General features: G+C 63.3%; 1 protein-coding gene across 16 annotated transcripts in view; it reads left to right on the forward strand.

The window, feature by feature from the left end:
- Nucleotides 1-26,567, forward strand: part of ARHGEF10L (Rho guanine nucleotide exchange factor 10 like) — a 153,619-nt gene that overhangs the window by 114,564 nt on the left and 12,488 nt on the right. For 15 of the 16 annotated variants that reach the window (XM_065929912.1, XM_065929911.1, XM_065929918.1 and 12 more), the window contains 3 exons: nucleotides 383-609; nucleotides 2,785-2,939; nucleotides 9,949-10,097. In XM_065929912.1, coding sequence (XP_065785984.1) covers nucleotides 383-609; nucleotides 2,785-2,939; nucleotides 9,949-10,097 — 531 coding nt within the window. The remainder of the gene's footprint in view (nucleotides 1-382; nucleotides 610-2,784; nucleotides 2,940-9,948; nucleotides 10,098-26,567) is intronic. The other variant, XM_065929924.1, reaches the window with a different exon arrangement.

The raw sequence follows: 26,567 nt of genomic DNA on the forward strand, positions 1-26,567 counted from the left end.
CATCCATTCAGCAAGGATACAGTGAGTGTCTACCATGTGCCAAATGTGGAGGTAAAACTGAAGGAGATCGGGCAGAGTGTATGCTCGCTCTTTGTTGCTTGAAATTTTCCTTAAAGCAATAGAGAGCTGGCTGGGTGCTAGTCCACCTTAGCTCCTCTCCTGATTTTCTTTGGGCCCCGAATCTAACTTGTTGCCGTGGCAGCTGGGAACAAGTGACCTTCAGAGATTGCAGGACACCTGTGGGCAGGAGCGGGCATGTTTCTCCTGGGGCCTAACCCCCGTGACAGGCAGATGCTCAGGGTGCGGGTCACGGGAGGCAGGGCCTGCATCGGCGTCCGCCCAGGAGGTGCTCACCTGACGGCCTCTCTCACCTCTGCCGTAGGTCGGAGGTGGGCAGGAGGGCGCGGGCGGCCACGTGGAGATCTTCTCCCTGAACCGGCCGTCACCCCGCACGGTCAAGTCCTTCCCGCTGGCGGCCCCCGTGCTCTGCATGGAGTACATTCCAGAGCCAGAGGAGGGCGACAGCAGAGACGGGGATGAGGGCTGCCCCGCTGCTGACACCTCGGCCGGGGTGCACCCCATCATCTGCCTCGGGCTCCAGGACGGCAGGTGAGGGGCTCGGGCCGGGGAGGGGCTGGGAACCCTGGGCTCTGCCCCTCCGGCTTCGCTCCTCACCCCCAACATTCGGCGCCCCTGGTAGGGAGCAGAAGGTGGGGACCAGGAGCAGGAAGTGGGGGCCTGGAGCAGAAAGTGGGGGCCAGGAACTGGAAGTGGGGGCCAGAAGCAGGACGTGGGGGCCCAGAGTGGGAAGTGGGGTTCAGGAGCAGGAGGTGGGGGCCAAGAGTGGAAGTGGGGGCCCAGAGTGGGAAGTGGGGTTCAGGAGCAGGAAGTGGAGAGCAGAAGCAGGAAGTGGGGACCTGGAGCAGGAAGTGGGGGCCAGGAGCAGGAAGTGGGGGTCAGGAGTGGGAAGTGGGGACCAGGAACTGGAAGCGGGGGCTGGGAGCGGGAAGTGGGGACCAGGAACTGGAAGCGGGGGCCGGGAGCGGGAAGCGGGGGCTGGGAGCGGGAAGTGGGGGCCTGGAGCAGGAAGTGGGGAGCAGGAGCAGGAAGTGCAGGCCTGGAGCGGGAAGTGGGGGCCTGGAGCAGGAAGTGGGGAGCAGGAGCAGGAAGTGCAGGCCTGGAGTGGGAAGTGGGGGCCTGGAGCAGGAAGTGGGGGCCAAGAACTGGAAGTGGGGGCCGGGAGCGGGAAGCGGGGGCCAGGAGCGGGAAGCGGGGGTCAGGAGTGGGAAGTGGGGGCCAGGAGTGGGAAGTGGGGACCAGGAACTGGAAGCGGGGGCCCGGAGCGGGAAGTGGGGGCCGGGATGCCCAGCCAGTGTCAGGAGCTGCTCACACTTTAACCAGGATGCCCCAGGGTCAGCTCTGCCAGCCGGCCCCCTCCCGTAGTGTGGTCCTCGGGCGACGCTGGCCTCGCTGTGCGGTGGAGCTAGGTGTGGGTCCTCTGCTTCCCTGGGCCGTGTGGCCCTCTGTGAAGTGGTGTGACTGTCCCCCGCACGTGGGGCTGCTGTGGGAGCCCACCCAGACGTGGGATGCATGAAGGCTTCAGGTCCCTTTGCTGTCACTGCCCGCGTCCAGCTGTCTGTGGCCTCAGCTAGCCTTGCAGGGCAAGTGAGGGTGCGGGGTGTGTCCAGGCTATGAGACCTGCTGGCAGAGGGCCCCCCCCCTTGTAAGACCTGCCTGGAGCTGGTGAGTCAGCAAACACTTCCGTGCAGCAGGGGCTGCCCCTGCCCAAGCTCGGCCTCCTGGAAGGCCCAGCCATGTGGATGGAGGGTGAACATTCATCCTGTTAACTGGACTGTGAAGAGGACCCTGAGATGGGCTGCACCCCCATCCTTGTGTCTCCGTGCGCCTCACACCTGCCATAGAGTCCGGGGACTTTATGCACACCTGCTGTGTGCGGCTCCCTGGGCCAGGAGCTGTGAGCCTCGCAGGGGCTCATTTCCTGCATGAGCAGCCGGGGGAGGAGCTGAAAGCTAGTATACTTGGAACCAACTTGGAGGCACTAGAGGCTCCATGCTGTCCGGGTCTGGGTTCACGGAACCCAGGGGCCTGGTGAACACTTTTTGCTTTTAATGAGATTAAATTCAAACTACATAAAATTTACCATTTTAGCTGTTTAAAATCATGCAGTTCAGTGGTTCCCAGTACATTCATGATGGGCAGCCATCACCACTACTTAATGCCATTCTCGTCACATCCCCCAGAACCTCTGTATCACCTCACATTCCCCGCCCCAACCCCTGGGAACCACCAACCTGTTCCCATCCACTGGTGTGGATCTGTCTCTTCTGCTCACTTCATACGAACGGACTCACGCAGTGTGCGGCCTTTTCTGCCTGCCTTCTCTCGTTCCCCCTAACGTTTCAGGCTTCATCCGGGTAGTGCACATGCTGGGGCTTTGTTCCTGGGTGTGGCCGTGAGGTAGGCAGCATGGCCGCATTTTTCAGAGGGGGCTGAGGCTCAGAGGTCTAGGCTGGCCAGCTGGCGAGGGGACAGTCAGCTGGGTCTGCCCTCAGATGTGACCCTGGAAACCGTTCCCCACCCCCAGCTGTGCGGTGCCAGAGCCCCCTGTTTTCCGCTGGCTCCGACCCCGGCCCATGGAGAAGCCTGCACAGTGGCCTGGCCCCACAGCGGGAGGCAGGCTGAGCTGGTGGGAGGTGGGGCTGGGGGCCGGCGCCCTCTCGCCAGGAGGGCGGGGGCTAAGTGCGTCACCGCCTCTCCCCGCAGCGTCCTGCTTTACAGCAGCGTGGACACGGGCACGCAGTGCCTGGCGGCCTGCCGGAGCCCCGGCCTGCAGCCCGTGCTCTGCCTGCGACACAGCCCCTTCCACCTGCTGGCTGGCCTGCAGGATGGCACCCTCGCCGCCTACCCTCGGACCAGCGGTAAGGATGCGGTGCTGGGGGTGGGGGGAGCCGCCCTGGGCCCCGGCCAAGCGCCAGACCCAGGCCGGGGAGGCTGCGGGAGGTGGAGCAAGGGGGCAGCTCAGCGAAGAGTCCGGGAATCCAGTGCTGGAGAGACTGGGGGTCCCTGGTTCGCATCGGGGGCCCCAAAGGGGCGGGGCGCTCACTGTCCTACGGACAGCTCAGCCCGTCGGCAGGGGACTCTGCTGCGTGGGAACAGGGTCTCTGGGCTCAGGGAGACCTGGCTTCCCATCTGGGCTCTGCCCTGATGACAGCCGCGTCCACGGGTGCACAACTGCTCCTGTGGGCCTCGGTTTCCTCATCTGTGAAATGGGGATAATGGTAACACCCGCTGCTCATGGGTACAGGAGGGGGTGAGCCTTCAGTGAAGGCAAAGCTTAGCGCCCGGCATGGGCGGTGTCCAGCGGGGTCAGGCACTTCGGTCTCCGCTGTTCGATCGAGCCGTCGATGGCGCAGACGATGACGTCTGGAGGGAAGGCGGACGGCGTCTGAGCTGCTGTGCTCCGGGACGGGGTGATGTGTCGCGTTCTTTTTATTCTCACCACGACCCTCGGGAATGGCCGCCTCTGTACGGAGACTGATGCTGAGGTGCAGGAAGGGATGTGAGAGCTATGGTCCCCTCCCTCACGGCTTCTTCAGCTCCCAGTCCAAGGACAGGAGCGGGGGTGGAGGGGAGCAGGTCCAAGACCAGCGCCCCCAGAGGCTGCTGTGCCGGAGCCTCAGCCTTCCTGCCGGCCCCCGCCCCGCCCCGCCCCGCCTCTGATTGCTGGTCATCGCAGCCTGTTGCAGCTCATAAGCAGATATTTGTACTGAGCTTTTTGTTTTTGCCACTTGGCACTGTGTTGGTATTTTAAATTAGCTTTTGATAAGGCGTTTATAGTTTTTAATCACGGGGGTAGAGGGAGGGGAGGTGATCCCCCTCACCGTCAGACACACCGTGTGTGCGTGTCGGGCCGGGGTCAGATCCTTGGCAATCTGCACCAGGGCTTCTGGAGGGACGGCCACCCCCTGGCTCCTGCGGGAGTCAGGGCGCCCGACCTGGCCTGCTCTGCGCCCCCCCAGCCCCCAGATGGGCTGCCTCGGGCCTTTCCCCGTTGGCTGCTGACTCTCCAGTTTGGGAGTGCGGGTTGGGAGCAGGTGGGCAGGGTGTATCCGTGTGCCGGAGCTTCCAGGACCAAGTGCCGCAGGCCGCGTGGTTTCAGCAGCCTGATTTACTGACTGCCATCTCCTGGTGGGGTCTGAGAGCAGGGTGTCGGCAGGGCCGTGCTTTCCCCGAAGGCGCCGGGGACGGGTCTGTTCCAGGCCTGTCTCCCGGTTTCAGGTGGTTCCTTGGCTTGTGGCAGCATAACCCCCATCTTCACGCGGGCTCTCTTTGGGGGAGCCTGTGTCCAGAGAACCCCTCGGAATCAGACCCCCGCCCTCCTCTGGCATGACCTCACCTTAACCAGTTCCATCAGCAATCCTACCAGCAACCAAGGTCGTGTGCCGAGGTGCTAGGGGTTGAGGCGTCAATGAATGAATTTGGGGGACACAGTTCAACCCATTGAGGGCTGGGGTCTAAGCACTGACTTTCAGCCTGGGGTTTCTCAGAACCACAAGAGCCACTGGGGACCACTGGACCCAACACCCTCCCTTTCTGGGTGGGAAGGGACTCCGCGGAGCCCCGTGGGTGAGCCGAGACCCGAACCTCAGGGTCCTCCTCCCAGGACTGGAGTCCTCTCCGGCTGTCAGGAGGGTTTGGCTGCTCTGGGCAGAGCAGGGTGGCGTCTGGCCTGGAGGAGGAGGTTGAGGTGCTCCAGGAGCCGTCCTGCCTTGCAGACGTCTGTCCCCCAGATGTTTACCGAGCACCCATTAGGCCGCGTGGATGTGGTGGCCAGCAAACCAGACGTGAGCCCACCCTCACGGCTTACAGTGGGAGACCAGACAGGCTTGTAGACGAGTCGAGCGAGCCGGCAGGAAGCTGACGGTTACACGTAGCGCTGGTGGCCCCAAGGGGAGGCGCAGGGTGTCGGGTGAGGGCCTGGCCCCCTGTGCACAGGATGGGCTGGTCGGCAAAGCCTCTCTAAGGGGCGGGACCCCGACGCTGAGACTGAAGAGAAGGGGCCAGCAGCGGTGAGATGACTGAGGACTCGGGTCACTGGGCCGCCTGGAGCCCGGGGCGTCGGAGCTGCAGGGGCCTCGGGGTCCAAGCGGTGTGGCCGTGGCAGGCAGCCTGCGGCCCTCAGGGTCTCTGCTTGTCTGCGATCCTTCCTCCCTCCCTCCCTCCCTCGCTCAGCAAGTACGCATTCATGAGGTGCCAGGTGAGCCCGTCCCTGTCCATCCTGGTTTGGGCAGCGCTGCTTGCGTGCCCTCTGTCCATTCCCCCCACGCCTGGTCTGTCTCCGAGCAGAGACAGGGGCTTGACCAGGCCTGGGGGGCTGCACGAGTGTCCCTGGTTAGCCGCTGGGGGCAGGGCCACAGCTGCCCCCGGAGGAGCCCGATGACGGGACGGGTGAGGGGCGCTGGGGGGTCAGGAGGGGCCCGATGACGGGATGGATGAGGGGCGCTGAGGGGTCAGGAGGGGCCCGATGATGGGACGGGTGAGGGCGCTGAGGGGTCAGGAGGGGCCCGATGACGGGACGGGTGAGGGGGGCTGGGGGGTCAGGAGGGGCATGATGACGGGACGGGTGAGGGGCGCTGGCGGGTCAGGAGGGGCCCGATGACGGGACGGGTGAGGGGCGCTGAGGGGTCAGGAGGGGCCCGATGACGGGACGGGTGAGGGGCGCTGAGGGGTCAGGAGGGGCCCGATGACGGGACGGGTGAGGGGCGCTGAGGGGTCAGGAGGGGCCCGATGACGGGACGGGTGAGGGGCGCTGAGGGGTCAGGAGGGGCCCGATGACGGGACGGGTGAGGGGCGCTGGGGGGTCAGGAGGGGCCCGATGACGGGACGGGTGAGGGGCGCTGGGGGGTCAGGAGGGGCCCGATGACTGGACGGGTGAGGGGGGCTGGGGGGTCAGGAGGGGCCCGATGACGGGACGGGTGAGGGGGGCTGAGGGGTCAGGAGGGGCCCGATGACGGGACGGGTGAGGGGCGCTGAGGGGTCAGGGGGAGCCCGATGACGCGTGGGTGAGGGGGGCTGGGGGGTCAGGAGGAGCATGATGACGGGACGGGTGAGAGGGGCTGAGGGGTCAGGAGGGGCCCGATGACGGGTGGGTGAGGGGTGCTGAGGGGTCAGGGGGAGCCCGATGACGCGTGGGTGAGGGGGGCTGGGGGGTCAGGCTGTCGGGATCGGGTCCCCACTGTGAGCGACTGGACCTGTTCCTGCTTCTCCTCTCGGGGCCTCAGTTTCCCCACCCATAAGGTGGGCGTGAATCCCACCTCTCCGCACAGGGTGGCTGTGAGCGCCAGGGTCAGCCATCGTAGGTACTCAGCATGGAGCGTGGGGACAGGCGTGCGTTTCCCTCCCCACCGGCAGCGTCACTGTTGCGGTCACTCCCGGGGTACTGGCCGCCCTTTGGGTCCCCTTGACCTCGGTGACTTTCTGTCTGTGTCCTCCCTTCTGGCTCCAGACCCCCGAGGACCCTGCTGCGCCTTCTGCCTGCAGCGCACAGCGGGAGGGACTCTTGCCTCTCGAAGTTGCCTTTGCTATGACAGGGCCTTGGTCTCTGTTCACTAGACGTGAGCGCGGGTCCAGGCCCAGACGAACGGGCTGCCATGCCGGGGCGGGTGTGACTTTGGAGGTGTGCGTGCCTGCTCTGGAATTGTGTACGGACAGCCGCTGGAGGGCAGGGAGAGTGGGGAGGGCTGGACCCCCCAGCACGCTTGGGGTGGGCAGGGGGCTGGCCCTGCCCAGAGTGCCCGCTGATCCCGACTGAAGTCTTAGACTTGCGGCCTGTGGAGGCTGAGAAGAATCTTAGAGGTCAGACCTCTGGGGTGAGAGGGTGATCTGCTTGTGACATCTGTCACCCCGTTGACCACCAGGGGTGAAAGTGAAAGTGAAGTTGCTCAGTCGTGTCCGACTCTTTGTGACCCCGTGGACTATACAATCCATGGAATTCTCCAGGCCAGAATACTGGAGTGGGTGGCCTTTCTCTTCTCCAGGGGATCTTCCCAACCCAGGGATTGAACCCAGTTCTCCCACATTGCAGGCGGATTCTTTACCAGCCGAGCGAGCAGGGACGCCGCAGGGAGCTGAGACAAACCCAGGGGGGCGCCAGGGTTGACTCGGCAGAATTCCATTCCCTTGGGGGGCAGGCGGGAAAACGGAGTTCCAGCAAGGGACAGCCCCTTGTCCGGGGTTCTATCGTGGGCCCCTGAATCGAGGAATTCCTGTCCTGTGTTCTTTTTGATATAATGATATTGGTATTATTAAATTTTTTAGAAGCATTTTTAATTGGAGGATTAATTTAATTGGAATCTATAACGTGTTGGTTTCTGCCAGATAGCAACGTGAATCCGCTATAAACATACGCGTGTCCCCTCCCTCTCAAACCTCCCTGGTGTTATTACTTTTTATTGGTTAATCATTCTGTCCTGAAGCCAGGTCTCTTAGGAGATACCAGCAAGTGGAAGGGTGGTCAGGATGCGTGTGACCCTCAGGGGTATCAGACGCTTCCTGTCCCCCAGGCAGGCGCTGCTCCTGGAGGGCGGAGTGTACCCGAGGGCTCGGGGCGCCCTTGCTGCTCCCCGGGCAGAGCGCGCGTGTCCGCTGTCGGGCGCGGTTCCAGCGTGTCTGACCGCTGCCTTCCTAACCGGCCCGAGTGGCGTGCGTGCCGGCTTCTGGCCGCTGGGGAGCACTCAGAGCACCGCCTTTCTGTGGCTCTGGTTTCCTGGTGGGGGCCACGGTCTGCGGTGGAGGCCCGGGCGCATGGGGTCCCTCTTCCCTCCTGGACGCCAGCCCTGGGCCCAGAGATGTTTGGAAACTCTAGGAACCTGAGAGAGCAGCCGGGAATGGGGACCAGGGTCAGCTGAGTTCCGGCCCTGGCTGGCCGGCACACCCCCGTCTGGGGCGGCTGTGCACACGTCCCGGGCTCCCCGGGTCCCTGCCATCGTGTGAGTCCAGTGAGGTCCGCACGCTTGCGCAGGCGGCCGCCTGGAGGCAAGGGACAGCCAACGGCCAGGGCTGACCCGCGGCCGGCCCTGCCCAGCCGGGTGGCCTGGACTGGTTCTTTCAGCCCTGCGCCTCAGTTTTCTCAGTTGTAAAAGAGGGAAAAGAATAGAATCTTCCACCCAGGCTGGTGAGAGGTAAGGAAGCAGTTCATGGAGAGAGCGCCCGGCATGCTCACGGATAGCAGAACGTGGCGACAGCCGGCCGCGCTCTCCCTCTGCTAAACGTGCCCCACCTTTGCTTTGAGCCCGGCTGCATCTGCGAGGCGTGGGCATGCTCATCACACCGCTCTACAGCCTAGAAACTGAGGTTCCCAGCGGCGGCATCGCCTGTCCAACCTGCAGAAGTTGACAGGCTGCAGCCAGGACTCCGGCCCAGCCTGCATCCCGCGTTCACGGCTGGGAAGGACCCGGCGTGTGTTGGTCGGGCAGGGGTGACGGGGTGTGCGTGTGTGTATGTGTGTTTCCCGACTCAGCTGAGCTAGGGGTCGTCCAAGTTTAGGAGGTGCTGGGGGGAGAGGAGGCCCTGTTTCACAGAAGGGGAGGATGTGGCGGGGGAACCTGCTCTGCCGTCCAGGGGCTCCTCTGCAGACAGCGGTGCCCATCCCGCCGCCCAGCAGCTGGCTCGGAGGGACGGCCTGTGCCAGGGCTACCAGGCACCCCTTCCAGGGACCCGGTGGAGGAGCGCTGGGGGGGCCGGGCCCTGGTAGCCAGCGGCAGGCTCCGTCCTTCCTCCCTCCACCGCCCGCCCCTCAGGGGTGGGCCCCACTTCCTGCTCAACCCTCCTGGCCCACCTGGCGCCCTGGCAGGACAGGGGTTCTGTGTGGCGTCAGGCGTGATTGCAGAGAAAAACCCGTCTCAGTGGACACTGCTCACACGCCAGGGGAAATCCTTGGTCTCTTCTCGGGTGAGCTGAGCATCCCTCGAGTGGGCAGAGGAGAGCGTCATTCCACGCTGGGCCAGGTCCCTTCATCTGCCCATCTTCAGGGACTGTGGGCTGGGGGCCGATGGCCTATGAGGACTTCCTCCTTCCACACCTGGGGTGGTGGGATCTCTGGAGGAGGAAGGTCATTGGAGATCTCAGTAGAGGTGACAGAGTGCCTTGGAGTGGGTGAGGTCTGTGAGAAGGAAGGACAGTCTCAGTAAGTTACGGCCTCTGAAAAGTCCTCGGAGAGAGTCTTGTTGGTGACACCCTCCCCATTCTCCAGATGGGAAGACTGAGGCCTTGAGAAGGCGAGAGAGGCTCTCAAGGTCCATAGTGAGCTGCTCGCAGAACCAAGGCTGGGACACTTCCCACCACGTCATGCTGCCTTCTTGGCAGGGCTGTCTGGATGCAGCCTCTTCTGGGAAGCCTCCCTGGTTTCTTGGCAGGGCTGTCTGGATGCTGCCTCTTCCAGGAAGCCTTCCTGGTTTCTTGGCAGGGCTGTCTGGATGCGGCCTCTTCCAGGAAGCCTTCCTGGATTTCCCCTGTGCGGAGTTGGTTCGTTCCCTCTTAATGGTGCTCGAGGCCGTCTGCGCCTGCCTGGCCACTTGGGCCTGGCCCTTTGTGTGGTAACTGCTGATTAACCTTTTGGTCTTGCCGGCCAGGGGGAGTTTTCTTGAGGGCAGGGTGTGTGTCTGATTTATTTCTGCCTCCGTAGCCCTGAGCACGGGGCCTGGCAAGTCGGCGTGCGTGTGGGGTGAAACCACGGGAGAGGGGAGAGGAGGCGGGAGGAGTGGGGAGCACCACAGATGGGCGCAGGGGCTGGCGGGGGCAAGGGCGGGGGCCGGGAGGAGCCTGGAGCCGGGCTGGGCCCCCTGGGGGCCTGGTTCCCGAAGGTTGGGGAGCCTGACCTGTCTGCTGCCCGCCGCCCCCTGCTGACCTGCTGGCTTCCTCTCCCTGCAGGAAGCGTCCCTTGGGACCTGGAGAGCCCGCCCGCGTGCCTGCCTGTGGGGCCGGGGCCCGTCCGCGCCCTGCTGAGCCTGGAGGAGGCCGTGTGGGCCAGCTGTGGGCCCCGGGTCACCGTCCTGGACGCCACCAGCTTGCAGACTCAGGTACCGGCCCTGCCTCGCGGCTCGTGGCCCCAGGGGGCCGTCTCCAGGCGTCCCCTCCGCTGACCCCTCTCACAGCCTGCCGGGCGCTGCCTGGGCTCCCAGTGGCGTCTCGGGGTCATCGGGGTTTCCTGGGCCGCACGGGGGGTGGGATCCCCGTGTGGCCGCCCCCTGCTTCCCCCGACACGCTCCCTCAGGGCTGCCGAGAGGCACGGGTCCCCACCCTGCTGGGCAGTGGGCTCACTCCTGCGTCATCTGCTGCTCCCCGGGGAGCTGGGGCTGGGGTCCCTGTGCCCCCAGGGAGCACAGTGTGTGAGGAACCACACCCTGGCTGTGGGCTGGAGGCCTGAGAACCCACTCTCTAGGGCTGCCTCTTCTGCATTCAGCTCACTCAGGGACCCGACTGTGCTGAGGGGGCAGCCGGTGTGGATGCCGGCACTTGGGGCGCCGGGCTCTTTAGCCACTGTGGACCCCACGGGGAAGGGGCGCTCGGCCAGCACAGGGGTCCTGCCTCGTCCCGTCGTGAGCGCTGCCCAATCCTCGGCCGCTGCGATGCGGGCCTCGTCTGGGGGTCCTCCCTGGCTCAGCCTGGACCCTCTCCTGTCGGTGACCAGCAGCCCTGCCCACCCCCTTCGCCGCAGCCCAGGCTCCATCGTGCCTGGCTCCCCGCGGGGTATTTTGGTGACAATCCCTGTTACTTGATTTGCTTGGGTTACCAGCTTGGCCACCAGGCCTGGGGGAGCCTAAGCCTGACCCTGCTGCCTTCCCGCAAGGACCTTCTTTCCTCGCCCTCTTGGTCCTGCCTCAGCTTCCTCAGCGGCCAGGCCGTCTGGGCTGGACCCCGGATGACGGGTCCTGGTTTGGCAGATGGAGACCCTGAGCCCGGGGAGCTGAGGGTGAGCCCCGAGACCCGGGTTGAGCCTCAGAGTCCCAGTGCTGACTCCCCGCCTCTGCTGAAGCTTGAGGTTCAGCCTTCGCATCCGCGCCTTCCCGGCTCAGCCTCCCGGTGCTGGCCCTGTGAGCACACACGTTTTCCTGCCCCTTCCCCGGGTCCCTTCACCTCTGTGTAAGATGATGCTCGGGAGCCCCAGTCCTGGCCAGGGAGGTGTTTGGTTAGCGGCCCTTCGGGGCACTGGAAAGGCAGGTGGGGTGGGTTTGCCCCCAGCGCCTTGGACAGCGGTGAGAGGCCGCGCGTGGGCGGAACCAGAGGGTTTGGGTGTGCAGCTCCCGTCAGGTTTTGAGAAGCGTCGTCGGGGGGCTCACGGTGAAACCTGGCCTGCCCCCCCCTTTCGGGGCTGCTTGAACAGCCCTCCCCCCCTTAGGCTTGCACCACGACACCGGGGACCTTTGGCCTCACTGCTGGGGCGGGCCTGGCAGAGGGGTCGGGCTCTGGGCGGGGCCGGGGAGGGGCCGCCCCTCCTCTGCTTCTGGATTTCTTGGTCCTCCTTCTCCCTGACAGGTGGGTGGGGACGGGGGCCCTGACTGGCTGCGGCCCCAGACCCCCTTCCCAGCCCGGCCCCGTCACTGCCTTCAGGGGCCTCTCACCTCAGCCTTCTGGGAGGAAGCTGACCGGGGGAGCTGGCTCGCTGGGCGCTGAGGTCACTGACCGGCTTGGGTCTCAAGGCATTTGGGCAGAAGAAGGATGAGTGACCCCTGCAGTCCCCCCAGGCAGACCCCTGCTGTCCCCATGCCAGGCCAGTGTCTTCCCGGGTGTTTCCTGGGCCTGGGGAAATGGCAGCCCACTCCAGTGTCCTTGCCTGGAGAATCCCAGGGACGGGGCAGCCTGGTGGGCTGCCGTCTGTGGGGTCGCACAGAGTCGGACACGACTGACGCGGCTTAGCAGCGGCAGCAGGGCCCAGCTTAGGGCCTTGGTGGATGGGTCTCGTTGGTGCTGTGACTGCCTCACTTGCATCCTTCCTGCCGGATGTGTGGTTTCTTCGGGAAGTCAAGCCGCTCCTTTGGAGTCGCTGGTGTGGGTGGGGTGGGGTGTGTGTCTGCATCGCAGGTCTGCCATCCCCTCGCTTCGTTGGCTGGAAGGCCCCCTTCTGCCGACAGCCATCCCAGGAGCTTGAGACAGACAAACCGAGGGAAAGACAGGGCCCAGGCGTGACCCTGCCTGCCCTCCCCCGATCCCACTCCCTGCCAGCGGCCGCACCGTCCTGCCCAGCCCTGCAGCTCAGCTCCGGGACCCCTGCGGTCCCCAGGGCGGAGGGGCCACAGGCTCCAGCGTGAGGCTGCGATGATTTAAGATGAGGTTGGACCCCCTGCTCTTAAGAAGGGGTCAGTGTGGCCCTTGTCCTGCTCTGCATGCACGGGGGCATCGGGCCGGCCCTGGATCGGGGGAGGCGGGATGGAGGAGGGGGCAGCTGAGGAGGCCCCACGGCAGGGCGAGAGGGAGCCTGGAAATGGAAGAGCTTGTGGGGGCGCGGGGCGGGCGGTTTGCCTTCAGCACACACCATCCTCCGCACAGTAACAAGGAGACCGCCATGCATACCTAATAGAGCCTCGCTCCGCCGCTGCTCGGAGAAGAGGAGGGCGGCCCACCTCCGCGCTGGGCTCCGGGACGGCCGTCTGGCTGCCGCTAGAGACCGCCGGACCCAGCTGGGGGCCCCGTGCGCCCGGCTGGAGGACTGGCCTCCGGGCCGGCCCGCTGTCCAGGCTGCCCCGTCCCCAGGGCTCAGGCGCGACGTCACCGCGGGGCACGCCTCCGCCCAGAAGGGCGTTGTGCCAGACCCTCCCCTAGGACCAGGAGCCCCGTGGGGGCTGGAGATCCTCCACGCCAGGGGGCCCGGGAGGGTCTGGCGGTCCTGGGTGTGGTTGCCCATCTCTGGCCCGAATATGAGGACATGGGGGGTTCATTTAGAGATTTTGCCAACACTGAGGCGCTTTCTGCAATTTCTCCACCACCAGGAAGTAAAATAATAACCAACACACACTGAGTGCTTAGCATGGACCCGGCCTGGGGTTAAGCGTTTTACATGTCTTAGCCCACTTAATCCTCAAACCACCCCGTGAGCTGAGTACTTTTATTGTTCGTACTTTACCGGTAAATGAACAGAGGCCCAGAGAGGTTCAGTGATGGCCCAAAGTCACACAGCCAGAAGGATGCGGCGGTGGGATGGGAGCCCGGGCGTCCGCCTCTGAGTCCGCTCTGAAGCCCAGGGTCGGCTGCGGGGGGCAGAGGGGCGGTCTCCCTGGGCCGCACCGTCCTCCACAGTCTATCGTATGTGAGTTTCGGGAAGTGTCATCCGTTTAAGTGCCGCGTTCGCCAAAGAGTTTATTTGGGTCTTTCTGTAACCTCTTACTGCTTTTTCCACCAACACATCTTCTGGGTCGAGGATGGACCTGCTCGTTTCCCGGCGTCTGTCTGGCTCCCATAGCAGGCGCCCTGAGCCAGCAGTCACGGCGGATGGGTAGGAGGGGTCCTGATTGGCAGGGCTTCGCGCAGAGAGAGAGGGCTGCAGGGGTGGACTGGAGTGAGACCTCGTCTCAGCTCTTCAGGAGCTCGGAGCAGGCCCGGGATGGTCAACGCTGGCCCAGGGAGGGGAGGCCCGTGGGGGGCAGGCCCAGGCCCTGTGGGGGCCCAGGGGAGGAGAGAGGGCTTCCAGACCAGGGAGGAGGGGCGGGAGCAGGGGAGGTCTGGGCGGGGCAGGTGAGCGGGCCTGATGGAAATGGTGGGGGGGGCTTGGGGGTGGGGAGGGGCGCCACTGGCTCAGGCAGGCCCGGCTGTGTGGGTGGGGGCTCCCGGGAGCGGCCCTGGGCTGCCATCCCCATTAGGCCCGCTGGCCTCCGCGGCCGCCCCAACCCTGCAGAGCTGGTGCCCGTGCGTGGGGCCCGGCCCGTCTCTGGGCTCTCTGCTCGCCCCCCAACTGCTTGTTCAGCCCCTTGATCCCCGCGGAGGCCTCGGCGAGGCCTGTTAAATAATAATGTAGCTCACCAGGGCCTGTGTCAACACCGCATCCTCCGTGTTCATTATCTCGATTGCCACCTTCAAAGTCTAATCCAGTCGTCTGGAGTTCATTTTAACTGATCGCTGGAGGGGACGCGGGGCTGTGGGATGACTGTTGCATCTTAATTAAAAGAAAAAAAGAATGGGGACAGGAGGCCTGAAGCTTGTGGGGCGCCCTCCGCCCAGCCGGGTTAGTCGGGGCAGCGGGGCAGGGCGGGGTCCCCCTCACCCCAGCTCAGGGGAAGGTGGCGGTGTGTGTGATGGGCGGGGGCGCCGGAGAAGGGGCTGAGCCGCTGGCGGGCCCCTTGTGCCGAGGGGGACGCCCACTGCAGGGCGGGGTCTCTGGCCTCTGCTCCAGGCCCAGCTGGCCCCTCTGCCGCCCTCTGAACGTGCCAGGCTCCTTCCCCCACCAGGCCTCTGCCTGCGCTCTTGCTCTTCCCCTGCCTGGGGCAGGAACGCCGTGCCCGTGGGCTGTCCCTCGGGCGGCTCCTTCCTGTCCCCCGACCTCGGCTCGGCGGCCCCCTCCTCTGTGGGCCTGCCCGACAGCGTCATCAGTCACCTCCCCGGCCAGGGTCTGCACACGTTAGCGGCCTCACTGTCCCCAGAGCGTTGGTCACGTCTGCAGCCGTCTCCCAGATGGCTGTTGTCTCTCTGCACCCACCCGGCCGTGAACAGATGAAAACAGGGCGGGGCCTGGTCTTTTTTTGTTGTTTTTTTTTTCTCGGCAGGATCTTAGTTCCCTGACCAGGGATGGAACCCATGCCCGCTGCGTTGGCAGCGCAGAGTCCTAGGCACTGGGCCCCAGGGAAGTCCCACGGCCTGTCTTGTCCCCAGAGCTCCCAGGGCCGCGTGCCGCGCCCGCCTCTCAGTCAGGGCTGCTGGGCGTTTGCGAAACCGCCCCCGACCCAGGGCGGGCTGGCGGGGCGGCTGCCCGCTGCCTTACATGTTCTTTTGGGGCGAAGTGTTGAAAATCTGGGTGGGAGGAGGCTTGGGGCTCTGGGGCCGGTTGGGAAAGCGCCCTGGGAGTTGGGCCTCGGAGGAAGCGGATCGGGTGGGGGAGGCCACACTGGACGCGCCGGGGAGGAGCCCTGGGCAGCGGGTCTGGAGGCGGGCAGGGCTGGGTCCCGCTCGACAGTGGCCGCCGGCGCAGGGCAGAGGGGCTCGGCAGGGGCGGCTGCGTCCCCCCCGACCTGCCCCGTGCCCGCCTTGGCGGCTCCTTCCTGGGGCCACTGCAGCGGAACAGGCTCCCCTGGCCCTGCCCGGAATGTGCCGGAACGCAGGGCGCCTTGTGTCGGGTTGGGCCCAGGCGTGGCTCCCGCCCCGTGGGGCTCTCCCATTAGGCTCGGACCCCCCACCGCCCCCCAGAAGCCTGTCTGGACCTCCCCCTCCCGCCCTTTCACAGGCACTGGGGCACACTCGTGACCTGCAGCCGCAGCACCGCAGCGGGCCCCTCTGCTCCACAGCGCCTGACTTTAGGGGGACGGTTAGTGGGAGCTTAACCGGATGGAGCCCCGTGGGGCCGGCCCACGTCTGGTGGGCTCCCCCAGCCCCCTCACGTTCCTGGGGCCGGGAGCAGGCTGACGCGTGCTCGGTGAAGGGTGTGAAGACAGCAGACGTTTCTTATCCTTTTTTTTTTACCTTTTTTTGGCCATGCCGTGTGGCCTGTGGGGTCGTCCCCAGCTGGGCTTGAACCTGTGCCCCTGAGTCGGAAGCACAGAGCACTGGATGCCAGGGGGCCCAGGCCGAGGGTCCCTCTCGGGAGCTGTGCTCCGTCTGGGGCGGATCTGAGGGTGCGGGTGGGCGGGACAGTTGGCCAGCGGAAGGCGCTTCCCCACGAGCGAGCTGCCTGCTCTCCGGCCTCCCGGGGCTCCAGCACTGCCTGTCTGTCTGCCTCCCCGGCACCCAGATACCAGGGCGCGCCAGCAAAGAAACTTCTCCGGCTTCCTGGACGCCAGCACGCTCCAGACTTCCCCCTGCCCATCCCCACACCCACCCGCCTTCCCCACCCGTGATTTTCACGTTTACTGCCCAAACTTAGTTTGCATGTATTAGCTGTTGTAAATCTATCATAACAGTGTGACGCGGCATGAATAATGCATCACTGGGCTGTATTAGTTTTCTGTCTCCTATCTTATTTATGACATGAAACGGGTGGGAATTTGCAAAAGCGAAATTCAGGCGCAGGGCTTTTTGGGTAATGGCATGCAAATCGGCGTGAGGGGTGGAAGGATCCACTCAGCCCGCGGGCGTCCAGGGCCTCCGAGGCCAGAGCCTGATGTTCTGGCCACTCGGGCTTTTGGGTCGGGGGGCCTGTTGGTCTGCAGAGTTGTCTCAGTTCCGCAGCTTTAATTTTTTTTTTTTAATGTGTCTGTCATCATTTATTGTTGTCATCCTGTTCTTTTTGCTTTAATTAAAAGTTGGCAGGTGAAGCTTAAGAAATCGATGTTTTAAAGGTTGTGGGGACTTCACCGGAGGCTCCAACACTAAGAACTTCCAAAGGAGTGCAAGGGTTTTCTAGCAGCATGAAGGACCGAGGGTGGATGCTCAGAGGGACTTCCTTGCAGGCCACTTACGGAGGACGGAGTGTGACCCTGTGGGGGCTTCCCTCCTAGGAGGGCACCGAGGGGTCTGAAGGGGCTCCCGGCCGTGGTTGTGGCCTCTGCCCTCGGGTCTGGGGCTGTGGGGACCCACCTGGGCTCGGGGGGCTTAGGGGCTGGGGTCTAGCTCCCCTTCTTCTCACCAAGATCGCAGGGCTTTCTTCTAACAGTCAGTCTACCCTTGTCCTGAAGGATGCAGGTTGAGGGAAGGATTTCATGGTTTAAAAAAATAGTTTGAAGCTGTTGGCCGAGGGAACAGGTTCTAGGAATCTGTGGAGGGAGAAAAGGGAGACGGCAGAGGGAAGGGGGCTGGGGCGGGGGTGGTGGCGGGAGGGCAGGGGATGGCAGTGGGGTGGACGGCAGTTCTCTGCCCTCTGAGCCCTGTCCCTCAGCATCTCAGGCTGTCAGAGGCGGTCCCCCCTCCACGTAGCTCTTCCTGTCCACCCCTGGTCCCCCGAGGGTATTCTCCCCGCTGAGCCCTGCTGCAGAATCGGGGGGAGACACCATAGGAGCGGCTGTCCAATGCCCTGGGATTTGGCAAAGACTCAGTGAGCCGTAGATGGACCCGCGGGATGCCTGGCCTCGGGCTGGGCCTTAGTACAGTGGAGACTGGACGCTCGGGCAGGAGGGATCACGCGGGCAGAGGGTTGGGCTGGTGACCGGAGTTGAGGGTGAACACGGTAGGCCATGTGATGGCCTTAGCGAGCCTGGCCGCGGGGCTGGGGGAGGCTCTGCCCAGTGGGGACCGTGAGAGGCGTTGCCTGCTGCCCCTGCCTCAGTGGGCTTAGACGGTGGGTCGGGGTGGGTTTGGGGCTGGGGGAGGCTCTGCCCACTGGGGGTGGGTCGGGGTGGGCTCGGGAGCCGGGCTGGCTGGTCCCAGCCCCTGGCTCCCCTACCGACTGCGTCAGTTTCTCCACCTCTAAAATGGGGAGAATTATAGACCCTGCCTCAGGACTCAGCATCGAGATGCACGTAAGACTCCACAGTCCTGCCTGGTGAGGAGTCAGCACGAGCGGGGAGGGTTTCAGCCTTCCTTTTGTGGTGACTGCAGGACCTCCCCAGGGTCACAGGGGGTGGTGGGCCGCGCCCTCCTCCGGGGGCTCTTCCTGACCCGAGGATGGAACCCGCATCTCCTGCACTTTCCTGCATTGCAGGCGGACTCTCAGCCCACCAAGCCGCCCGGGAAGCCCTGGTCCCCTTGCCCACCCCTTCCAGCCCGTCGGGACGCGTCCGGCTTCGCCTCGGTCACGGTCCTTCCTGATCTCTCAGGTGGCCCCTGTGTCCAGGGTGTGGATCTGCGCCTGGTCTGAGGTGGGACCCTCCCGGGCCTCACCCCGCGCAGGAGGGCAGGACCCTTCCCGGGGCCTCGCTCCACACGGGAGAGCGGGCGCTGCCTGGCCAAGCCCGCTCACCTTCTGTGCCGAGCCCGGGGGCCCGGGGGTCCAGGCTGTCCTGAGCCGGGGCCCGTGGGTTGAGCGGCTGCCGTGGGTGCTGAGTGCGGGCCTGTGAAGACGGGCCTGACTAGCGCCGTGTGTCTGGCTTGGGCAGGGCGGGCGGGAGCGATGCCATCCGTCCCTCGGAGCTGGGATCAAAGCCAGGCCTCCATGATGGACCTTTCTGGAACACAGCTTCCTCACGCCTCACCCTGCTCCGGCCTGACCACCCCGGCCCCCTCTGCCCTGGCGGCTCCAGCCCTCGGCTCCAGACTTCACGCCCGCTGCGGGCTGCGGTAGCCGCCCCACCCTCACGGACTGGCCCTCCCAACCCTGGTGCGCTGTGGTGAGGGGGTCCCGGGGCGACAGGCAGCCCCTCCCGCTCCGCGGGGCCTGAGGCTGATGGAGACTCACCCAGAGGCTGGTCCAGGCTCTTAGTGAGGAGGAGCCCATGGAACCTTTGCGGTGGTCGTCTGATGGAGTTCCGCTCAGTCGCTCAGCTGCGTCCGCTCTTTGCGACCCCGTGGCCACCCACTGTCCCCCTTGTCGGTGTGAGGAAACTGGGGCAGCGGGTGGAGCAGCTGGGCCCCAGACCCCGAAGGCCTGGTCCTGCGCCCCTGGCCTCGCTGTGTCTGGCAGGCAGGAGACAAGTGACAGACATGCTCCGGCCACGGCGACGTCCCAGCAGAGGGGGGTCAGGCCGTGCGCTCAGCCCGCCGCCTCCGGGACGGTCGCGCCCCCTGAGTCCTGGTTTGGCCTCCCCGTCTGACGGAGGCTCTGTGTCCCACCTCCCCTCGGCCTCCCCGTCTGACCGGAGGCTCTGCGTCCCACCTCCCCGTGAGGGCACCCAGGCTCAGCAGGTGTCAGCCGCACGTGTGGCGTCTTCTGCTCGGTCTTCACCTGGTCCCCGGCTCCCTCCTCTGCCCCTGCACTGCTGGCTTCTATAATTGAAGAGAACAAAAGGAAATTGAGTAGGACTAACGAGGAGCGAGGCGCGTCTGTAGCTGAGACGGTCTGTGAGACGCCTCCAGCCAACCGCATGGGGGGATTCAGTTTGCATTACTGGTTTTTGGTTTGTTTGTTTTTATGCATCATTGTCGTCGTTTGTTTTCTCGTTTTCACTGTGATTTATTGCAGATGTTGACGTTCAGTTCTGTTTATGAAGACGGAACGCTGTGTGGCGGCAGCAGGGCCACCTCCCTGCTGGTGGCTATTCCTGCGGCCTCGCTCGGGGTGTGGCCACAGCGGCAAAGGCGGTCTGCACCCAGCTCCGAATGCACTTAGTGATGAAGGCACTGTCGTTGCAGGAACTTTTAACTCTGCAGGGGAGGGTGGTTTACAGACTCTTCGGAGATGTTGGCAAAAATTATTGATCATCTTTCTAGAAGAATGTACCGAACACACCAAATTTTTGCCCAGTTAATTAAAAAATGGCTTGTTGAAGACAAGTTTGGGGCTGGCTGTCGGTCTAGGGGCAGGGATGTCGTCCATCACTCTACCCCTAGTAGGTTCCGGGGTGGCCCTGAGCCAGGAGATCCCAGCACGTGTTGAAGTCTCTTGTGAGACAGGAGTGGCCTCATGCCCACTTTACAGATGAGGGAACTGAGACCCAGAGGCTTTAACAGACTTGCTGGTGAAAGGCAGAGGTGGAGCACGCCTTAAGCCTCCCTCCCAGCACAGCATCCCTTGGTCGTGACCACGTCAGATTGCGGAGGCAGAGTGTTCAGCTTTGGACGGAGCCCCCCACAGGCGTCTGTCCGTGGAGGTCAGGTGTTAGTGTGGGGTCCTGTAAGTGGGTGACCCGTTGTCCCATTTTGCCCAGACGAGAAGCTGGACTCCCAGTGCTCCAGCTGGGGCCTGTCTGGGCATACTGGGGGGAGTGTAGCCCTAAGTTGGAATCCTGGCTTTCCCCCCAAGTTTTCTAAATACTGCAGCTCTGTGAACAGCACTCAGCCTCAGTTTGTTTTTTCAGCAGTGAAATGTCGTAAGAACAAGACAGATAAGGGGAGGCTGTTGTGTGCCAGTTGCTTTTGAGAGACCACCTCTGCCCACTCCGTGCAGCGACTCGGAACGTGACCTCTGGTCCCAATCCCCGGCCGTCCCCTGGCTGGCGGCGTTGACCCCACAGCTTTCTCAGAGCCGCAGACCTGCCTGTTGGGAGAGGGTGGAGGGTGATGCCCTCCTCCCGGGCTGAGGGGGCACCGAGCCCCCCGAGCGGAGGCGAGTTGGGGAGGTGCTGGTGGGTGGTCTCTGGGCCCATGACCTTACCTGCCAGGCGAGGGGGGACCGGGCCCCTTCAGGCCCACGCCCTGCGGGGCAGTCGGCAGGAGGGTCTCGGGGGGCAGCCCCACGCCCCCACCCTGCCCCTGCCCCGAGGGTCACCTGGGCTCACCCTGTTCCCTCCTGGGTTCTTTGCCTCTTCTTTGATGAAGACCTCCAGGAGGATGAAATACCCCGCATGGCGTGGACAAGGCCTGGTATACAGTAGGCGCTCAGTGGGCAGGCGTTGCCGGCCTCCTGCTGTTTCCTCCGCAGCTTCCGGCCCCCAGAGGCCCCAGCCCCCTTCCCAGCTCCGCGGCGTCTTCTCAGCCCTAAGGAGTTGGAGTGCTGAGCCGCTCACCCTGGGAATTTATGGAAACAGGCACAGACGTGTCACCTGGAGGCACATAAATTGTGCAGGAGGCGGCCGGGCTGTGTCAGCCCTGTCGGGGGCGGGATGGCTCACCTGAGACCCTCCGAGCAGCGGTCTGCAGCCACCAGGAGAGGGTGAGGGGCCCGGCCCCGTGGGCAGCCGCGGGACTGCAGCTTCCTCCCCGCTGCCTGCCTGCTCCTGCCTGCAACCCTGGACGTGGGGCGCTCACGGCCCACCGGGTCCGTCCCGTGAACCACCCGGCACCGGAGGCAGGTTCTCCCAGCTCCATGACACTGGAGAGAGGAGACCCAGCTGCCCCGCTGGAGACAGCTGGAGCCGCGAGGCAGCCCCGCCCGGGCCCTCCCCTCCAGCTGCCAGCCTTCTTGGTTTTGAGCAACTCCCCCCATGCCCACACAGCTTTTATTTTTCAATTTTTATTGAAGGATAGTTGCCTTACAACATCATGCTGATTCCTGCCGCACCGCAACGGGAATCAGCCTCAGCAGTCCACGCACCCCTCCCTCCGGAACCTCCCCCGCCTCCCACCCATCCCAGCCCTCCGGGTGGTCCCGGCGCTGGCCTCAGCCCCCCGCCTCCCACAGCAGACTCCCACTGGCCGTCTCGTTTGCGTGTGGGAGTGTGTGTTCCCACGTCTCAGTCCGTCTCACCCTCCCCTTCCACCGCTCCATCCACAGGCCCATTCTCTGTGTCTGCGTCTCCTCTGCTGCCCTGGAAATAGTCCCATCGGCACGTTTCTAGACCCCACAGGCCTGCATATACGACATTTGTCTTTCTTTTTCTGACTTACTTCACTCTGTACGGTAGGCTCCGACGCATGTACCCCGTATCATACATAAACACACACGCCGTTTGGGACTGAATCATTTAGAAGCCAGTCGCAGGTGTCTTTACCCTCCACACTAAATACTTTAGCAGGGCCCTCTTACCTAACTTCAGAAGCATTGTCGTGCCCGGGAAGTTCACATGAATCTACCGCCAAGGAACCCATTTTCCCAGCTTGTCCCCAGAGTACCTTTCATAGCCACTCCCCTCACCACCTCCAGCACCCGGCTGAGAATCACAGGCTGCCTGTGATGGTCATACTCCTCTCGTCTCCTTTTATTTTTTTAATAACTTTATGTGTTTATTTATTTTTGGCTGCACTGGGTCTTCATTGTTGCGTGTGGGCTTTTCTCTAGCTGTGGGAGCCGGGGCTCCTCTTTGCGGCGGCACGGGCGTCTCATCGCGGCGGTGTCTCTGGTTGGTGACCACGGGCTCTAGGGCGCGTGGGCTCGGTAGTTAAGGCTCACAGGCTTCGTTCCTCTGAGGCACGTGGGGCCTTTTCCCGAATCAAGGATCGAACCCGCGTCTCCTGTGTCGACAGGCAGATTCTTCACTTCTGAGCCCCCAGGGAAGCCCTCGTCTCCTTTTAATCTAGGACAACTCCCCTCCTTTTCCTGTGTGTGTGGTCTCCGCGAGAGTGACTTTTTGGAGAAATCCAAGCCCGTGTCTTGTCCAAGGTCCCACCAGCTGGAGTTCCCCCACCGTTCCGTCCTGATGAGGTTGGAGCGTTTGGCCAGCTTCTCTGCAGGGAGCAGGGCTTTCCCGTCACATCGCTGGGAGGTGGGGAGGCTGTAGGCTGGTCCCATCCTTGGTCGCTTGATTGAGGTGGGGTCTGCCAAGCGTCTCTGTCCTCAAGGTACCAGCTTCCCTTTGTAACTACTGTGGGTAATTCTTGCAAAAATGGGAGAATACCCTGTTCCTCGCGAATTTTCACTGCAAACTTTTATTTAAAGAGGATTGTCCGTCACTCCCACCTAACTGCCCTCCTTGACTACCGCTTCAAATGCATAGATTATTTTTAAGGCCCGGTGAGCTATCATCCAGGACCACTGTTACTATTTCTGATGCTCGAATGGTCTCCGATTCAGCCGTAAGGAGCCCCTCGTGCTGGCTCCCGGCTCCTTCGGATGCCCCCCATCACTCTCTGGTCACCCTCTTGCTTTCTGCCTCTGCAGACGCTCTGCGCTCACCTGGCACTTCCCCTGCCCCAGTCACCGTTTCTGCAGGCGCCCTGCCTGCCTCCCTCTCATGTGGGATGGCATTTAGAAACCAAGAAGGGGGGTGCGCGCTGCTGGTGGGGTGTCATTGCTTCCAGACACTTTCAGTGCACAGGGCCGGGGGAAAAACCTCACGTTCATACTGATACCTCTAATTCAAACCCAAGGTCACAGGCGCTCCTGTCGCCTCTCAGGCTACGCTTGACTCTTGCTGTTTACCCTCTTTCTGTGTTGCTTAGTCGAGTCCGACTCTTTGCGACCCCGTGGACTGCAGCCCGCCGGGCTCCTCTGTCCGTGGGATTCTCCAGGCAGGAACACTGCAGTGGGTTGCCTTTCCTCCTTCAGGGGATCTTCCCGACCCAGGGATCGAACCCGCACCTCCTGCATCTCCCGCATGGCAGGCAGATTCCTTGCCACTGCCGCCAGCTGGGCCGCTCTGCTGCTGACCCTGGCTCCTAGTAATAAAGCATGCCTCAGCCACACCGCGTGATTTCAGAATCAGCGTGCCTGCTCCATCACCACCACCGCCCAGCCTACTTAGCAGAGTTCAGGGTTTCTCTGTGGATCTTCTTGTCCTTAAACAAGGACCGAGGTTGTGTATTCAGAGGGCAGAGTTCTCAACCGACTTGAATGGATTCTTTTCTATGTGGGTGTGACTGTGTTCCAGTAAAACTAGATTCACCAAAACACGTCAGGCTGGTGTAGCCCGAGGGCCACTGTGTGCGAGCTTCTGGTCCCGACTCTCATCCTAACAGAGCAGCTCCCGGTGCCGGGGAGGCAGCCAGTAAATAGCCTGGCACGTAGGGGCCCCGCGGGCAGGAAGCGCTGGGCCTCCTGGGGCCTGGAGGAGGGGCGTGACTGGGCTGGTTGTGCAGGTGGGCGGGGGACCTTCTTCAGAGACAAGGGGGGTAGAGGCCTCTTTGACGGTAAGGTAGCACCCCCCTTCTGGGCCCCCCTAGACTGGCCAGGAATTAGAGGAGGGGTCCAGAGGTGAGAAGGGGGAGCCATGGCCTGGAATTGGGGTGCCAGGTGGGTAGCGTCTCACCTGACCTTGGTGGATGGCCTGACTGCCTCCCGCGCAAGGATTTCTGAGCTCCTGTCTCCAAACACCCCATGTTTGGGAAACAAAATGAGATGCGTGCCTCTCAGCACTGAGCCCCTGCTCCTACTCAGGGGTGCTGCGATCAGCGGCCTCAGCCCCCTGGGGGCCCAGGGTGCCACCCATCCCTGCCCCGTGTGCCCAGGAGGCCCAGCCGGCGCACCCAGACCCAGCCTCCCCCAGCAGGCTCCTGGGGAGGGGAAGGGTCCTGGGCAGGGCAGAGATGCCTGAGGAGTGAGGGGGAGCTGGGGCTGCTGCCGCTCATGCCCATCCCTGCCCCTCCCCCCGCCCTGCCTCGCCATTGGACTTGGCAGGTTTGCACAGGCCTCGGGCAAAGCCCTTTGGGCCTGGAGACAGACTTGTTACGCCTCTGGAGAAATGAGCCTGGATTTCCGCTGCTGACTTCTCTTTTAATTAGATTCCGACCGCAGCACGCAGGGCTGACTGGCTGCAACGTCAGGGGCAGCTTTCCGTGGGCCCAGGGCTCTGCGCTTGCAGTGCGGTCTGGCTTTTTCGGAGTCAGGAAGCGCTTCTGACCTCCCTTCAGGAGCCAGGCAGGAGTCTAGCAGCACGCGTGTGAGCAGGCACCCGCCGTCCTGTGGGTGTCCGTGTGTTTGTACATGCGTGTGTAAGTGTGTGCGTGCCGGCTTTTGGAAAAGCCTGCAGACGAAGCCTGCCGGGGGCCCCTTCCGTCCAGCTGCCCCGTCCCTTCATCCGTCTGCTGCTCTAGGTGGCGCTGTGGGTCTGGCCGCAGGGTCTCATCTGCGAATCTGCGATGGGGCTGCTGGTGCCTCGGCCGGCGGAGGGGGCCTCCTGTTTGGAACCCTGTGCTCCGCCCGGCTCTGGGCCTTCAGGAGAGCTGAGTGTGGGCTGCTGCAGGAAGACACCCCCCAACCCAGAAAGGGGTTCTTTCTTTGAAGAAGAGCTCCTCTAGAGAAAGGAGCTTCTGGCTAGCGCCGCCGGGGCTGAGTGAGAGGCCAGAGACACGGACGTTCCCCTCCTTGCCCTGCACCGCATGGACGGAGCCGGCTTTTTGGGGGCTGTGGGGGGCTGGGCCTCCCCCTCCATCCCGGGGGCTCTTTGGCTGAGCCTTCAGCCCCCCTTCTGGGCCTTCTCTGGGGTGGGGGAGGGGTGCTGAGGGAGGAGCAATAGAAAAGCACCCCCACAGAAGGCCCTAGTCTGATCCCCCAGTCTGAAAAGGAGGGAGGCGCTCCCTGGCCTCGGAGCGTGCCTGGCCTGATAGCAGACCCCCTCCCCACCCCCGGGAACCCCCGCTCTGATGGATGTGACACGTTTCCGCCTCAGAGGAGCTGCAGCTTCTGCCCTCAGGGACCCCGTTAGGACCCTGCCCGCTGAAAGCCGCCTGGCCCTCCTCTTCTGCTGGGGGTCCTCTGGGACCCTGGACTTTGCTGTGACCCCGGCCTGCCGGGCCACCCCACCTGGCTGCAGAGCCCCGCCGCTGGGGCGGACTCAGAAGATGCGGTCTCATTGGTCGTCTCACAGTCCTGCCTGCCGGCCCCGCGTCCTGATCTGGGCCTGGCTCGGCTCCCCCGAGGCTCCCTGGCGGAGACCCCCTTCTCCAGCTTCTTTATCGCAGTGGGACAGCTCTGGTGATCCAAGCCGGGACGGACTTGGGGCTGAGTCAGGGTTAGGGTGATGGCGGCAAAAGAAATAGAGTGCCTTTATTGCCATTTCTCACTTGCTGAGCCCGTGAGAGGCCCAGAATTCCTGCCTGCTGCCACATAGCTCTCAAACTGAGCCTCTTTCTGGGGTGAACCTGACGTGGTCACTTAGCAGGCCCGGCCCCCTCCCTCACTTAAATAAAATCTAACTCTTTGCCAGGATCCTCGGGGCTGCCTGGCGGGACCCGCCCTGACTGCCTCTCCCACCTGTCTTGCCTCAGCGCTCAAAGACGGCGAGCTCATTCCTGCCCCAGGGCTTTCGCACTTGCTGCGTCCTTTGCCCAGCGTGTTCCCTCCCCTGCCTCGCATCCCAGGGCTCATTCCTTTACATTTGACAAATGCTACTTCCTAGAGAGATTTTCCCTGGTCACCCAATCTTAACGTACTCACAGTATTTTTTCTGTGCAGTGGTTATCCCTATTGGGAGTAATCTTTATTTGTCTTAACTGTGTGGGCTCCTTGGTTACCTTGTTCATCACTATATTCCCAGCATCCAGACCCATGCCTAGGGTCTCAAGAGCATCTGTTGGATGAAGGAGACTGTGTTAAGAACTGGGTTTCTGCTAAACCCTCCCTCACGCAGAAGTCCCCATAACCCTAATGACGATCTCCACCTACAAATGGGGAGACGGAGGCCCCAGCTGGGGAAGTTACTGAGGGAATGAGATTTAACAGCAGGTCTGATCCCACGCACGTGTTCTAGCCAACATCTCCTGGAGTCGTGGGCTTCTACCCAAGATCTGTTCTTTATAGAGAAAAAATGGAAAAAACACAAAGGAGGAAAGTCACCATGTTCTGCCCTGGAATAATCCTCACTGTGCAGGCTTCCCCTCCCCTGTCCCTCCCCTCCTCTCCCCTCCCCCACCCCGCCCCGCCCCTCCCCTGGTTTTGGAGATGGCCTTTTTTGTTTCTTTTCGTAATAACTGCTATGACAGTCATGTTTTTCTGTGTTTATCACCCAGTCTCTGTAAATGATAACGTGATGTTGAGTAGATGGACGGTCCACTGGATGGGTTCGCCA

The sequence above is a fragment of the Muntiacus reevesi genome, chromosome 3, assembly GCF_963930625.1.
Source record: "Muntiacus reevesi chromosome 3, mMunRee1.1, whole genome shotgun sequence".
Taxonomy (NCBI): Eukaryota; Metazoa; Chordata; class Mammalia; order Artiodactyla; family Cervidae; genus Muntiacus; species Muntiacus reevesi.